We start from the raw sequence: 17,382 nt of genomic DNA, 5'->3' as shown, positions 1-17,382 counted from the left end.
AGGCCAACTCTTCAGACAGGGATTGGACTGGACTGTGGGACATAAAGTGATACTCGTGAGGAGTGTGCCTCTTAGCTCAAGTAGATACACGAGACTGAACAGGCAGCTTCTGTCAGGAGGTGAGCTGGGAAGGCAGAGAGGGTTAGGAGCTGGTTGAATGGACATGGGGAATCAGCGGTGGAAAGGAGGAGTGTGCTGTCACAGTATGGGGAGAGCAATCAGAGTCACACAACAATGTATGTATAAATTTTTGTATGGAAAAGAAAAATTAAAAAAAGAAGCGCTCTCTCCCTCTTCCACTTTCTCAGAACTGCCCAGGCTGAGAAAATTCCAGTGTGTTGTGGCTTCCTTGTTTGACTACAAGTTCCTGTAGGACCAAATCAATTGTGTGCTGTCCTACGAATGTCCCCAAAGTACATAATATCGTAGCTTACGTACATGAGGAGCTCATGAAATATTTGCTGACCGACTGAATACTGTTCAAATGTTCTCAATCATGAAATAAGATGCTTAGTGAAGAGCATATGGTATATGGGCATCAGATCCAAGAGTTTAGACTCTAATCTCAGCAGAACGTAATTCAGGCCTAGGAATTTACTTCTCCCCTCCAACTTCAGGTCTAAGGCCCTTGAAAGGCCCCAGATTAATGAGAGATCTGTGTGAGCTTCTCAGTCCTTTAGAAAAGAGATTCGGGGTTCTGAGAAGGTACCAGCTCTTCTGTTCCTAAGTACTCGAAAAGTGCATAGGTAATAATTCTGGGTTGAAGAGTAGGGTTTGACACTCAGAACTTCAGTTTACATTTCCTGAACATGGGGCAGAGAACGATACTCAATCTGTCATGAATACAAAGGAAAAAGCAGATAGAATGTCTCACCCTGGAGAAGCAATAGTATGGGGCCCACAAGCAGGAAAACGTGAGCAGGAACCAATTTCTTTAAAAAAGGGAAAATAAATAAGCTCCCAAGTTAAGAGAAGCAACTTTTCTCCTTACTTTGAAACAATAACAAATCCAATGAAGTCTCAAATACAGACTGCCTTTCAACCAAACGGCTAAACCGTTTAAACAGAGTGCTAGAGTTGTCGCCAATATCGACTAAATATGAAAAATATATTTTAAAAGACACTTGCATGAGCAATGTTAATCCACTTCTCGATGATTTTGGCTCGCTGCTGAGTTTTGAGTTCTTTGCCCCCCAGGATGGTGCTGACAACGCATTTGGTGAGGGTATTAAACTGAGAGATGGTAGCCCGGATCGTAGGAGCCAAATGTTTGTTTTCCTTCTTATCCCTTTGAGACCAGATGCAGCCCAGGCAGTGGTGAGGCACTACTTTCTTGAATAGTTGCTAGAACAAAAGAGGAATTGACTTTAAGGACAGCGCAGACATTTCACATGGCAAAGCACGTCATCTGGGTCATCTGTAAATTGGTATTTGATGAACGGATAAATAATCCTTTTCTACTTGATTTGCCTCACGGTGTTCATTTTAACAGACAAAAGTAAATAATTAATATAATAATTGATCAGAAAAGCCATATGTTCTTTTTAAATCTGCTCAACAGAGCAAATGGAACACAGTGGCCAAAAGAAATTAAAATAACCTAAAACATTTTGACTCTTCTGCCCTGCAAGGAAAGTCAGGTAAAACCTATACTAATAATCAATGATTTTGAAATCAAAACCACATCCATGGTGTGTCCCGGCCCTATGTTCACAAACTGTCTATAATGCATACAGGTGCTCCGCAACCACCTGAAAAGGGAGCCACAGACGGGCACAAGATGCAACATGCACGTTATTCAAAATGAAGAAAACTAGGAGCATACAAATGCAAAAACTATTCCACACCACAAGAAAGAGGAAGAAAAGAGGGTTTAAAGTCTGGTTTCCCAGCCTTTTCCTAGACGTAATAATCAATGAAAGTTTCCATCTTCTTCTGATGCTACCAGTTGTGGAATAACAACAACAAATTGTTGGGCAAATCAGATTCTGATTGGTACCACAATTCAATATAAGTTATATAGGGGTTTGTTTAAAAGCGAGAACACCAGGATTTACTTTAGACAGACTATCCAATTTACTTCTAATATCTTATTTGCATACTCATTAGATGGAAACTCTGCCACTTTCTATGCTGCTTTCTCAAAAGTGATAAATGCAAAAGAGCTACAACCATTGTGATAATTCATAATAGTCGTCTTTTCTTTAACTGTTATTTACCAACTAATGTTGAGCTAGGAAATATGACTCACGTAATCAAATATGCTCTGCTAACAAAAATATTCAAACTCTAAAAGCGTAGGAAGCACACATGGAAATGAGCTGCCAGATACAGCCACATGTGGATTCAGTGAATTAATTTTATCCTAATTTATACTTTGACCCCTTTACAATCCTCCAAATAAACAGTTGAGATCTTGAAATATTTATGAGTCTAAAGGGAGAGAAATACCCACGGAACAAGGTAGATTTGGTTTCACTAGGATTAGAATTCTTATTTCCCTCTGTGTCTTGAGCTCCAAGTAAAAAGCACCTTCATCCACAATTGCAAGAAGAGCTTATGCGTGAATTATTTATATGATTGATTCAAGTCACATCTTAAGTCTACATTTACAGGCAAAGCCTCTCTCAAGAATTCCAAAATACTTAAATCACATGACCCCACTGCCCTCCCCGGGCCACTAGCATTGTCACTTCCCCACGCTGTAATGGAAGGACATATGAGGTACAAAGACTGCACATACTGCATCCATATAGGTCAGCTGCTCCGCCACAAGATCTTCTGAGAAGAACGTGAATTCTGCTGACCCTCCACCCTCTGGTTCCTCTTCCTCCTCCGTGCTGAAGGAAATGGTGCTGGAAAGCCCATCTGTTCAAGTATGAAAAAAATTAGTATCTTGGTGCCACCATAGATGACCTTGCTTATAGAGTAAAACTGAACTTCCTTCATTTAGGAAGAGGAGGGTGAATCCTTCAGAAAACCAGTTGGGAGAGAACAGAAAGTACAATAAACCTGAGTGAAATGGAGGTCTTCATAGTCTCTGCATGTTCTTAGATTTTTTATTAAGCTCAGAGGCCTTGTGCAGTCACTTTGGCCTGGGACAGAGCCAGACCAGGCAAAATCCAGAGAAGCAAAGCAGGGATTATATCTAGGGGGTTGCCCACAAACCCTCTGATAGCTCCTGGATCAATCCAAGTAATTCTTAAACTTCAACCCCATAACTCTTAATTACGGGACCACTTACAACCAGGAACTGTGAAAGGCCTGGGCATGAGGGCAGGCTAAGTTTTGGGGGATAAGATGGGCCGTTTTGGTGTCAGAAACGCTAATAAAGTCCTAGCATTCTCAAAATGTTCAGAGTAGCTTTCAGCCTCTACCTGAAGTTAAGTCTGTGTGAGGCAGTGGTTAAGCACTAAGCTGCTAACTGAAAGGTTGGCGGTTCGAACCCAGCAGCTACTCCGTGGGAGAAAGATGTGGCAGTCTGCTTCTGTAAAGATTTACAGCCTTGCAAACCCTTTGGGGCAGCTCTACTCTGTCCTATAGGATGGCTATGAGTTGGAATCGACTCAACGGCAACAGGTTCGGTTTCTTGTTTTAAATTCAACTGAGCCTTACTATATATAAGGTCATCAATTAGCAAATTATATAGGACACAGCCTAAATAAGATGAGAAAAAATCACTCCTAGGAGTCTGAACAAAAAGCTGAAGGAATATGGAATAGAACCTTGAGTTTCCAGTTCGAAAGACTGTAGAATTGGGAGAAGTCTGCCTTGATTCCCCAGCCTCCCTTGTCTGAAACCTTTCCTGGGTTGTTTCCCAACATTATCTCCCTTCATACTCTTGGCTCTCTTTCCTGTCAAACCTATTCCCAGGGAAAAATCCAGTTGCTTCAGTTTTATCTTAGCATAAATTCAAATCAGTGTTTCACTACTCCCCCAGAATGTTTATATTTTTAAGGCTTTTCTCTCTTTCTTTGTAGAGTAAAAGACTTACAGGCATCTTGGAACAAGTTAGGGTGGCCTTTTCTTAGATTTCTAAGGGGAGAGGGTACTGAGGGTGACCCTACATCACTTCCCCTGTCGTGGCACCACGTGGGTACCTGCCTACTCTGGTGACAGGTTTGTGATCTAAGGAAGACCCCCTCATCCTTGAGTTAAAGACACAGACATCAATAGGGTTGGGTTGTGACCAGAGAAAGTAGGAGTGGATCACATCCTGCCTCCAGGTAAGGGCTTTGAACCAGTTCAGTCATGGCCAACAAAGTGAAATCAGAAGAGAACCTAATTTTTTCTATTTGAATGATCTGGAACTATAACCAGAATGGGGAAAATTACAGGTCGAAGCCTCAGAATAGGAGATCCAGGAGAGGTATACTGAGCCCTTTCAGGAACCTGATGCGTTGAGACTGGATTATTGGCAGGACTGTGGAGAGGGACACACATTCAAAGTGGTGCAGTGGATGCCATCTTTGAGCGGGGCAACGCTATTTCTGACTCTGCTCAAAATCCTATGGGCAAGAGATCTGGTTGCTATGCAACGATTATGTTGCCTTTGTTTTCTAAGTGGGAGGTTAGTTTTCTCGCAGGGCTTCGACCCATGATTTTTCCCACTCCGGTTATCATTCCAGTTGACCCAAAATTTAAAAACTCTGGTCTGTTCCCATTTTGCTTCCTCAGACATGACTGAACCGGGAAGAACCAGCTCAAAGCCCTCCAGGTACGGAACACAGCCCTACTCAAGCTAAAGGAAGCTAATAGCCCATCATATGGAGGACCTTAAGCCATCTGATTTCACCACTTTTCTTCCACACAACTCTGGTACTCTCTCATTCCGTGGAGGAATCAGAAATTTTAAAACCCAAACACAGGTTCAGAATGGGCCTCTCATTCCTCTTGCTAGTTATTAGGTATATTCTAATCATTCTGCAATGCAGAAGCTAATCCACTTTAGCCAAGGAAGGTACGTGCTAAAGCTTGATCTTCTCATTCACTCTTTTAAGCACACACACATAGTGGCCCTGCTATGTACTAGAATGTGGTTTTGCTTGAAGATTACATGGTCCTTTCCCTGCAGAGGTCTAGTCCATGCCTTCACTATTTCTGCTTTGACTCTCTCCCTAAGAAAAGTGAAAACTTTTGAAAAGCATACAGGAGAGCTAGGTAGAATTAGCCCATGGGTACGAATCTCCTAAAACTCAGTAATGACTCATAAAGTTAATAAGCAGAGAGTTTAGAGATTTTTTATTAAAATTTTCCAAACTCAGAAAAAATTCATTCTTGGATATTGCCTAAAAGTCTTCCCAAAGTCAGGCAGTCCCCCTCGCCCCTGCCACAGCCTGTCAAATGAGCGCTGCCTTCCAGTCCCTGGGTTGGAAACAGTGAATGACTGGTCCCACTGGTTCCCCAATTAGGCCCGGAGCCAGGGGCAGCCCCAGTGGGGGGAGTTGGGCTCCAACACAGACATAGCGTTTTCTACTCCAGCACAAAGACAGGCGGGGGTGGGGGTGCTGAAGGGAGCTGAGGGCTGGCAGCTGGAGGAGTGCCCCTGGTATTCAAACATTCCCAGCAGATGAAGTCATCTGAGATACAGAGAACTTGGCAACCAGCTCCTAAAGATACAATTGCATTTCCCCTCTTTAGTCCCCTAAGCATAAAAAATTCAACAGGTACTGTTTGGAATTTAAGGTTTTTTTCTTTGGCACTGATACAGCTTCCCTTATCGTTGCTGGGGAACCGTTTCCTCTTCTTCACTGGGGAAATCAGACACCACTTCAGGGAAATGCCTGTCGGAAGCTCCAAGTGGGTCATCCGCCATGGCAACCATCACCCAGCACACCAGTGAGGTATAAAACGTCATGCCGGGAGCCAGTCCTAACCTCTTTCTGGCTTCCTTCAAACCCTCATAGTTCTAAGCACCCCACGACCTGCAGTGATGGCCCTTTGTTCTTGAAAATAGGCAGTCGATTCCTCAAATAGGAAAAAACAGCCACAGAAACTTCCTTTAATGAGGCCATTAGGGACACTAAATGACTGCTATCTGCCCTGGCAGGAGATAGATTACAGTGATGCTTTCTATGAGGAAAGAGAAACACCTTTTCCAAGCTTGTGTGAGGGCAAGAGCAGAACTGGATTTAATTCCTTGCCTGCTGGATAGTGACCAAGCCATTTGTGGTGGATTTTCATTCGATAGAAGAAGCAAATCCAGCTAACAATGGCACTTGCTGGCAAGGGAAAGTAAAAAATCATCAAGGGGACCTCTTCTCTATGGTAATAATAGAAGCCTTGGAAGATTATGTAACTTCTCTGAGCCACAGTTTCCTCATCTGTAAAATGAAGGAGACCACTAAGTGGTCTTGAAAATCCCCTTCTCTGCTCTAAAACTCTAAGATTCTATGATTAATGCCTTGAGAATTTTGCACCCCAATCCTCCAGCAGCTTGACCAAGGTCTCCTATTCAACAAGGGCAACGGGAACAAGAATAGGAGGTCAGAGGTCACCATCTAGTTTTTTCCCTGCGAACAATCAAGTACTCACTGTCAGTTTCCACTTCTTGCTTCTGAAACTGCTCTAGGAGATTTTGTGCTCTTCTCTCTGGGTCAGAGCCCGGCATCATCCGTTTGAGATAATCCAGCAGTTTCTGCAAGCAAGGGAAATGAGGGGGCTCTCGGAAGTCTTCCGCGCACTGGTCAAGCCAGGCCCTCAGAATTGAGGCGATTGCACTGAGAAAGAGAAATGGAGAGTCACTGCACCCAACTGGCTGTGGAGACTCAAAGCAAGTCCTGGACACCACCTATTGCAGGCGGGCTCCAGGAAAACGTGGGCAGATGGTCAACAGATAATTCATCCAAGAGTTCCTGGCAATGTCAACGAAGTTAAAGCTGTTTAAAAAAAAAACCAAACTCATTGCCGTTGAGTCGATTCCAACTCATAATGACCCTATAGAACAGAGTAGAACTGCACCACAGGGTTTCCAAGGAGCACCTGGTGGATTCGAACTGCCAACCTTTTGGTTAGCAGCCGTAGCTCTTAACCACTACGCCACCAGGGTTTCCCAATGAAGTTAAGGCACTTGAAAACAAGCTGACTATACTTTACTATTTTAAGTGGTAGTCTTGAAGGGAGGGGCACGGGGGGAGCTGATAACGTTTAAGAAAAAAAAAAACCCTAAACTTTAGAAAAACCCATACAGGGCAGAAAAATACTTGCAGCAAAAGATTTATAATTCTTTGGGCAACTTCAAAGCAATCTATGCACAACTAGATTATGAGGTTTTCAATTCTGAATTCACTCAAATCAGAGACCACAAAATCCACCATACTAATACTTTAGAAAATAACTGACTGCCAGTAGGCCATAAATCCATCTGATGAAAGGAAGTGCCTGGGTTTAGAAAAGATAACTGCATAAATTTAATTTTTGAAGCTCATCAGGGTTTCAGCATGAGTACCAAAAATGTCCTTACAAAGTTATCCTTTTGTTTCTCAAATTACTAGAGGAGAATATGTTTCATGTTCGAGAAACAGTACAGATAGAGAAGTTAGGTCTTTGAAAGACAGCTATGTGGAGAAAAGCTTGATAAGCAAATCCATCTCAAAGGCGATTTCCCCTGACAGCTCTGAGGGTAACACACAGAGTCCATCTTGGGTGAAACAAGGTCCCAGAGCAAAGAAAGAGACAGGGTCACGTTACTAGTAACACAAGTGTGTTGTCTTTAGGTTAGGGGCAACCTCTCACTCAAGGGGCAAGAACAAAAAGCTGAAATGATAAAAAGGATAGAATGTTTTGAGCGCTATGATTCTATGCTTCATATTCAAAGAGGACTTTGCAGACACTCCTGGGTCAGGCATATGCTGAGCTGTCCCATAGAGAAGAACACAGTACTTTGCTGTCTCCACAGCCGAGGCATATTTGTTGATGATGGTGGCTGGGAGATGACAGGAACTATAAACTAATCAATGTATGTTTCATCAACAGAGATGTAACAGCTGATCTTAGCTAAAGACCTAGCTAGCTGACCAAAATTTTTCAGCAGAAAAAATTTTTTAGCAAATTTAAAATTATCGTCTGATTATACTTTGGAGCCCTGGTGGCCCAGCGGTTAAGAGTTTGGCTGCTAACCAAAAGGTCGGCAGTTCAAATCGACCAGCCGCTCCTTGGAAACCCTACGGGGTATGGGGCAGTTTTACTCTGTCCTATAACATCGCTATGAGTCGGAAATGACTCAAAGGCAACGGGTTTGGTTTTTGGATTTCACACCAAGAAGCTGGGCTATAACAGAGGCATAAATATGACGAAAGTTAATTTAACGCTAAACTTTTGGAACTGAAGAACAAACAGAAGCAAAATACATTTGTTCACTGTTTTTTGCTGCTGTGAACATTAAGGGATTCGGAACTATAATATTCATATATATACATCTAAAATAGATGATAGAAAACCATGAAGCAAAAGTTGAAATTAAAAGCCAGAGAAATAACTCAAAGCTAAGTCTTTAGATTAAATAAACAATAAACAAAGATTTCATTCCCTTCCAGAATGCTAGGATGCTAGAAGAAATTGGTCTGGGCTTCTGGAATTAGTTAAAAACATAAGTAAAATGAAATCAATGAACTTCTATTTCTGAGGACACACATACAGCATTCATTACTTTTCCTTTCTTCACCAAAACCAAATATCATGAATTGAAAAAGAAAATGATGATTGAACATTCTAATACTTGAGTTTTGTAAGGAAATGTGACTTTTCTATGGATGATTTCCCTTATTTCCTAGCAAACACTGAGCTCAGAACAATGGGGGGGATAGCCTAGAACATTGGAAAACCTGACGTTTATATACATCAGGCTGACTGTTACAACAGAACTGTTATACGCTTCTCAAAAGAGCAGTGAAGTAATCAATTAATACTGTTACTCATTACTTTCAAACCGGCTTTCTGAGTATTTTAGTGAGAGAATACTCTTCCATGACACTGAGAGAAAAATAGATATGGAGAGGTGAAGTGGTAACTCACAACACACAAAGAAGAATCAAAAAAAGAATCAGTCTAACAATGAGATACACAATCTAATGGCCCCTCAGCATTTCAAAATTTAAAAGAACACCCATAATTCAAAGAACCTATAATTCAAAACTATAGGCAAAAAACAGTGATACTAACATATTATTTACTCCTTTACAACCCATAATTGTTAGTTTTAAAATTACACAACTGATTAGTTATTGGGGAGGGAAAAAGTAAATATTACAAATGTGCATAAACTAAAAAAGCAAACTATCTGCTCCCGCTTCATTCTAATCCCATTCTCATGACCTGCTGTGAACAGTTTGGTGTATCTCCCTCTAGACTTTTCTGTGGATATATACAGGTGTGTGTGTGTGTGTGTATATATATACACATAATTTTAATTATATATATAATTTTAAATATACATATAATATGTATATACACATAAACATGTTTTTTCCACTGAACTCTATGTTATAGACACCTCTCCATTTACTACCTCTAAAAACCAGAACCAAACCCACTGCCAATTCTGACACATAGTGACCCTATAGGACAGAGCAGAACTACCCCATAGGGTTTCCAAGGCTGTAAATCTTTACAGAAGCAGACTGTCACATCTTCCTCCCTCAGAGCAGCTGGTAGGTTCAAACCACCGACCTTTTGGATTAGCAACCCAGTGCTTTAACCACTGCACCATCATGCTCTCATTACCTCTAGATCTACCTTATTGTTTCTTATGGTTATGCAGAGTTCCATTGCATGGACACGACATAATCAATGTCGGAATTCCTGTACTCATGGATAAGTATTTAAGTTATATTCAGGTTCTCACAATTACAATTACAAAAGATGTGTGTTTGTTCACATCTCTGGGTACAGTACTTGTGTGTTTCTGTAGGGCAGACTGTATAGAGCTTACTTCCATGGAAGGTGCAGCCTCTGAAGGTTTGGGGCAGTTCTAAGGAGAGATCTTAGTCCATACTGGACTAGGCCTTGGACACACATCTTGTTCTCCTCAGTTTGATGTTCGTAACTAGCTCTGGTAATCTGCTCACTTAACCTTTGTGACAGTGACCTTCCCACAGCTTAGCCTAAGGTTTTAAAAGTTCACCACAAACTCAAACACTGACTTAGGCAGAATAAAAGTATTTTCACACAAAAGAGGAATGAAGGGTGAAGAAGGAGGGGAAAAAAAAAAACCACCTACACAAACAGCACAATACAGACCCCTGCCCTCCTATCAGCCGAGTGTTTATGGGCACGCCAGGGCCTTTCTGGAAAGGCCTGGACATGTGCCCAGAGCTCACAGTGGCTTTATGTTTGCCAGTCCTGGGAAGAAACTTTTCGTTCTTGATAGACTAAGCAGAAGATACAAATGGGAAACTTTTAAAATTTCAAAAAGGAAAGCAAAATCACAAAACCATGATAGCAAAAACCATGACAGAGAAAACTGTGACTGGCCGATGGCTTTCCTATCTTGCCCTTCCTGGTTCTGTCCCCAAGATCTAGCCCACATCGTAGCCAGGACAGAGGGAGGATGTAAAGAATCTTACTACTGAAGGGGAATCCTGGTCATGAATTTACAGGAAAGGTGTGACTGTTAAAGACTAGAGAAGCTACCTGGCTGTGTGCACAGAACAAAGGAGGAGGAGGCCTGGAGGAGGAAAACCTGATTCCTCATGCTGGCTATGTCACCTGTCAATCAAGGGGGCAAGGGAACTCCACTGACCCTCACCTGTCTTCATCTACCTGACAATGATCATTTATGATTTCAAATGACATAATATCAATAGAGACATTTTGAGATATTGGGAGAAAAACCTAATTTTTTTTAGCAATCTTACAACTACTTGTCATAAGTCACCGAAGGAAGGGATTGAAAAAGGTAAAATGGCTCAGTAAAAATCAATGAGCACTCATGGAAATCAACTCAAAGAACTTGCCACATTATCACACAAAGGGTGTCATAGAATATAACCTATGACAGAATACACATGGCTCCAGACATGAACAAACACTGCACATACGGCATGCGCCACACAGTCACGCACACACAGCCTGTCCCTACTCCACTGTCCCATCTCCCAGGCATCCTCCCTGGGACAGGTACTGTGCAAATGCAGGGGTACTTTATTACACAGTCTGTAATAAAAGCTGTAAGAACTGACTCTTGAATGACTTGTAAAGACTGAAAAAGTAAATTCCAAAACAAAATGGAAAGATTAAGACTGTGATGTCATCTAAATACAGGGGAAAAGCCAGTACATGATTTCCTTTTTGAAAGTAATGTCTGGTGGGTTATAAAGAAAAACTCCTCACTCCCAACGAGGGCTGCATCTAAGTAAGCAGGTTGGGTAGGTGGCCGTGGGGCGGGGGCCCAAAAGTGACAGCAGAGAAGAAAACTAGGATTGTATTTTCTACCTCAGGCATTCTTGGCAACTTTGTGCAAAACTTTGCAATGTGTGAGCCTTTTCCAATTCACTGTGATGATTTGCAAGAGAAGGAAGACATACTCATTGTCAATGTGTGGAACTGACTGATGGCAGCTTCTAAGACTTTCCTTCTAAGAAAACAGACCCCTGGGTAGAATTAATTCATTAATTACACTAATATTTACTGAGTACTCTTTATTTTCCAGATTCACAAAAATGAAGTATTTGTGTGATGAGTATCACAACAACAGAAGAGCCCAGGGTCTCGTGGGAGCATTTAACCTCAGAGGGAGCTAACCAGTTCAAGCTATATGGAGGACCTCCCTGAGGAAATAATGTTAAAAATGAGATCTCAAGGATAAGTAGGAGTCAGCTGGGTGAAGACTCCAGGGAAACAGCATAAGCAAAGTTCCTGAGGTGAGAGAGAGTGAAATGCTTTCAATGGACTTAAAGAAGATCTATTTGAAGAACAGAAAGAGGGGAGGGGCAGAGCATGATAAAATTTGCTATACTCATTTTATTTCTTAGCCAATTGTAAATCACACTTAGTAACACCTGATAAGAGATATTAGACAGATACTTTGGTTGAGAGGTACAGGGAGAGAGTACAAAACTTCTAGCCACCCTCAGGGATCTTCAGGAATGCAATGCAGAACAAGAAGAAATGAGGCAAGGATTTAGGCTGCTGTTATGCTCTGACCACAGGTTTTTTTTTTTAAAATGCATGCGAGATTTTAGGTAAATGTATGAAATCATATTAAAATCCCATAGGTTTAAAAATACTTCTAAGAATTGATAAAATGTATAATCAAAATTTTTCTAAATATGAAGTCATCTCCCCCATGATGTATAACCTCCAAGCCAAGAAAGAGGATTATTATGATAAAAAGCATCATGATTGGTAAAGTAGACTGTCAGCAGAAAAGAGGAAGACCCTCAAGGAGATGAACTGACACAGTGGCTGCAACAATGGGCTCAAGCATAACAAGGATCGTGAGGGTTCTGTTGTACATGAGGTCGCTATGAGTCGGAACCTACTTGACAGCACCTAACAACAACGACATGATAAAAAGAGTAACTCTGTTCATTTAGAGCTCCTTTCCCTCCCCAGAATCTATTTAAGAGATAATGGCTTACTGTACTTTATCATCAACAGAAGATAAGATATGAAACCATTTTTCAAAAGCAGCAAAATGTTTTTCTATTTTAGCACATTCTGCAAAAAGGGGATCGTTTCTTCAGGGAGATAACAAAAAGGTAAGAAGATATCTATAGAGGGTGGGCCTTTGAATAATGTGGCATAGGACATTTGCTAAGCCCGGCCGGTAGGAGCTAACACTTTGCCCTTCATGGAACAAAGGCAAAGTGAACCTTGACGCTGCCTCTGAGCTGGGCCCTCCACCTTGTTCTAGCCACAGAATGGTTTTCCTCAGTTTCAGGGAAGGTTGCCAGATAGAGGCTGCCCCTGAAACCTTGGGCTAGATGGTTTTCCTAATGAGAAAGAACAAACGAAGGTGCAGAGTTGTTTTTTTTTTTTTCCCCTGAAAAGGCCTGGAAAAGATGAAACCATTATTAGCTGGATGGATCAAGGTCATCTTGTGTTGCTTTCTTGTACTCTCCATTGTACAGTTTCAGTACTATGGGTGAGTAGGGATTAGAACACTGCGAGGGAACATGAAACAGGATTTGAGGAAGGGTCCAGGAAGCAAATGTAAACAAAGCCAGAGTCAGAGTTGAGCATAAAAAGGCAAGGATAGGGCAGCGATGCCAGAGAAGGGCCACAGGGAAGTTACAAAAAAGGAGAAAAAGTTCCAAGGCAAGGAGGAGGGAAGAATACACAGAAATACAGAGTAAATATGGGTGGGGAGAGGGCCGAGTAGGAGATGAGCCCAAAACCAGTTGCCACCCAATGTCCAGGGTGTTTACATACTTGCCCTTGTATTTGAAGGTGAATTTACAGAAATTGTGCATAGACTTAACCAAACCTAACTCACTGTGTGAGTGACAGCATTCCATTAGAAAAGGAAAAAAGCTAAAAGGGCTCCTAAATGCCTACTTTTCATGAGCAGTATAGCCAGTGTAGCTAAGAGCACAGTCTCTGAGTCAGACTAACTAGGATCCTGGTTCTGTGGCTTACTAAATTATAATCTAACCTCTTTATGCCTCAGCTTCCTCATCTGTAATACAGGTATAATAGATCCCTCCTCAAAGAGTTGTTGTGAATCCTAAAAGAGAAAATTCATGTAAAGTATTTAGAAGAGTCCCTAGGACACAGTAAGTGCTCAAAAAATATTAGCTATTTTTATTATTGAAAGACTGGAGTCTGTAAGACTAAAGGCAAGAGAACTGTACATAAGCACTCTACTGTACTTGATAAACTTGTTTCCCATGGCAGCTTGGGTTAACAATTCTGATACTGCTATACATATATACTAGAGCTGGATAATTAAATAAATGGGTAGTGGATGGACGGGAACCAGATTTCTCACTGTTCAACTGGGAATTTTCATATAAGCAAGGGGAGATGGCTAGATTGATCCATGTAGTAATGGATTAGGGTTGGAAACATCAGTAAGAACTCATGTTTAATTTAATATTGATACAGATACATAGAAATATTTATAGATATGTGTTAGTATACACATATATATTTCCTTGCTGTCAACTGAGAGGGCCTAAAAGAAATTGACACCCTAGTAGCAATGAGCACACCTAGCACCTAAATATTGGTTTCTAATACTTTTCTCCAATAAAAGGAACCAGTGCTCCTTAGCGAAATGGCTGAATCTAGGACTAGGGCAGGAAATATACAAGAAGAGCCTGGAGCATCTTGTAGTGCCAAAAAGTAAGAAAGTCCTCCAAAAAAAAAAAAAAAAACCCATAACAATGGTAGTATATTAAAGTGACACAAGAGCCTACTGAAGAGCTCCCAATGGCCAAAGCTGGAACAATTTGAGCAAGAAAATAAAGCAGTATTGGTTTATGACCCAAAATAAAAAAAAGTAAATATCCATGAATTCATACTGATATAAATAAATGATTGAATAAATTAACACTACGGGGAAGAAAAGTCGTCTCCCATGCAGAAGAATTCCACATAAAGTATGTAAATCCTCCACTGTAAAGGAGGGAGAGCGTTAACTCCCCACTCCTGAAGTGTGGTCTGTGCCTAGTGACTTCCTTCCAGAGAGTATAGTATAGAAAAGAAAGACAAATATATATATAACCCTACAGTGAAGGAACCTGACAAACACTACTTCAGCCAGGTGATCAAGTTCAACGTGAACAGTCATAAATCATGTTAACAGCATGTACCCTTGATACGATGTGATGAAATTGGCACTTTACCTCTGTGACATTCCTCCCAAACACTCATAAACCCAGTCCAGTTATGAGAGAAACATCAAAATAATTCCAATAAAGGGGCATCCTACAAAATAACTAACCAGTACTTCTCAAACCCGTCAAGGTCTCAAAAACACGTAAAATCTGAGACCGTGGGAGCCAAGAGAAGCCTAAGGAGACATAACAACTACATACAATGTGGTATCCTGAATGGGATCCTGGAACAGAAAAAAGGCATTAGGTAAAAACTAAGGAAATCTGAATAAACTATAGACTTTAATGATGTATCAATATTGGTTCATTAATTGTAACAAATGTACCACACTAATATAAGAAGGTAATAACAAGGAAACTCTGTTGGGGAGGCAAATGGGAACTCTCTGCATTAGCTGTTTAATTTTTCTGTAACTCTAAAACTGTTTCAAAAAATAAAGCCTATGAATAAGTACTTAAGAGAAATATTTTCATATTTATCAGAGAAAAAACAGAGGCTACATTATGTGGAGGTTAAAGTCAGGGTTAAACCTCAGCTCTTTCACTTATTCAGTGTATGAACATGGACGTGTTCCTTAACCGCTCTATCTCTCAGGTCCCTCATCTATAAAATAATAATAAATAGAGTTACTATGAGAATTTAAAAAGTATATACAGTACTTAACACAGGGACTGTTGCTGCTAAGCAGTCAATAAATTCTAGCTATTGTTATTAGCAAGGGGACATTGCCACTTGCCAAAATTATTTTTCAGAGACCTCGATAACTCATTAGTCCTAATTCCTCACAGTCCAAAAAGGGAGTTTTCATGTTATAAATAGGCCTCTAGTAAAAAAAAAGGTCAGCAGTTCAAATCCACCAGCTGCTCTTTGGAAACCCTATGGAGCAGTTCTACTCGGTCTTATAGGGTCATTATGAGTCGGAACGGACTAAACGGCACCTAACAACAACAACAGTAAAAAAAATTTCCAAGGTCTTCTAGAATATTCACCATTAGAATGGAGTTTCCGTTGGTAATGACAGATGCTATAGGACACCAAGAACAGGAAGCAGGCGCTCAGATTGATAGGTCTGACCAATTTGGTCTTCCCTCTTCTTTCCTCACACCCTTCACTTATCTCCTTCCCCCGGAAGCAAGTCTAACTTCCACATTTCTAACAGCTGTTTGGAGACCTTGCTCAGTGTGTTCATCCAATAATAAAGCAACAGCCAGGTTGTTGTTGTGAGCTGTTGACTCATAGATTGAAGGAAATCATCCCAAATTAAAAGATCTCAGAATACAAGAATCCAAAACATCAATCACAACAGTGATAGCATCATCTAGTTCTTCATGCACTTCTGTCTGAAATATTTTACTATGATATTGGCGGGGTTGGGGGGAGAGGGGATGTGGGGAAAAAAAAATTACAAGCATCTGAGATCACAGTGCTTTTTTTTTTTTTTTTAATTAGAGGCCCAAGAGCAAAATGCTGAGAAGTCCCGGTCTTGGAGTCCACTGGACCTGAGATCAAATACTAGCCCTGTCACTTAACCCAAAGTACCTAACTTCTCTAAGCCTCAATTTATACATCTACAAAATGTGGACAATATCTCATAGCCTATTTACAGTGGTACAGAAGATACAAACATGAAGTGCCTATCAGAATGCCTTGCACACAGTAAGCACTCCACAATCTGTAGCCAGTGGCGGTGGCAATGGTGGTATTACCATTGTCATCATCTCCAAGGCTACAGGGTGAATCAAGTGATATCTCTGTACCTTTTCTAACATGCAGAAAACCCTAGGAGATGCTCAGGTAACTATTCTTCCTTCTTTCTGAAGATTACTAAATCACTGACTGTTAATGCTCTTTCACTCCTCTTTAATTATTAGAAAAGCAATTTCACTTGAGAGATTTCTACCTTCTTCCCTCGGAACATCTGGTGGGTTCGAATTGCACAATTTTGATTTAGAATTTTAATGATTTTTAAAACTATAATTTCTATTTGACCAATAAGGGTGTTTTAAAGACAATACAAGGCTCTTTTATGTGCTGTATTACTACTCGTTTTTCTTTTGTTTTACTTTTACTTTTTGTAAGTATTCCTTTCACATTATTGCCTTTAGTTCTTCTAAATTTGGGGTTTTAAACCTTATTTTTGCTCTGCTCTTCACCCCTCCTCCTTTTCCCTCACTTTTGCTACAATTACTCAGATTAATTCCAACTGCCTTTTTAGGGTATTTGAATTTGCTGGAATGTATATTGATTGCAAACTCTCCAGGAAGATTTTTAAATACTTTCCATTGTAAAGTTTCCCAGGCATTAAAGAATCACAGCCCCCTTTCTTTAACTCATCTCCTATTTCTTTAAAGTGTGTCCAACGTTTTGGATTACTACTATTTACATGACCCTTTTCCAGTGATTGAAATCTGGTGTCACTATTTACAACTTCTGGGGAAACATTCCAAGAACGACATTTGTATCACCTGAATGTGTGGAGATGCAAGCAGAAAGATTTCAACAGTTTAAAGCCCTGTGACGGCAGAGTTTGAGAAAACAAAACTTGGCTTTCCAGAAGGGAAGCGATGAGATTCCATTAAAGAAAAGGAAACAGAGGCTATT

The 17,382-nt window shown here is 40.7% G+C and overlaps 1 protein-coding gene across 3 annotated transcripts in view; it reads right to left on the bottom strand.

The window, feature by feature from the left end:
- RGL1 (ral guanine nucleotide dissociation stimulator like 1) overlaps positions 1–17,382 on the bottom strand; it is a 206,644-nt gene that overhangs the window by 47,968 nt on the left and 141,294 nt on the right. For all 3 annotated transcript variants that reach the window (XM_004372905.2, XM_004372906.2, XM_004372908.2), the window contains exons 5-7: positions 6,535–6,719; positions 2,744–2,868; positions 1,129–1,344 (exon numbers count right to left, since the gene is read on the bottom strand). In XM_004372905.2, coding sequence (XP_004372962.1) covers positions 1,129–1,344; positions 2,744–2,868; positions 6,535–6,719 — 526 coding nt within the window. The remainder of the gene's footprint in view (positions 1–1,128; positions 1,345–2,743; positions 2,869–6,534; positions 6,720–17,382) is intronic.

Source organism: Trichechus manatus, unplaced genomic scaffold (assembly GCF_000243295.1).
Source record: "Trichechus manatus latirostris isolate Lorelei unplaced genomic scaffold, TriManLat1.0 scaffold00021, whole genome shotgun sequence".
In the NCBI taxonomy this organism is placed as follows: Eukaryota; Metazoa; Chordata; class Mammalia; order Sirenia; family Trichechidae; genus Trichechus; species Trichechus manatus.
The sequence above is the reverse complement of the archived record's forward strand: the minus strand, read 5'-3'. Positions and strand labels throughout refer to the sequence as shown.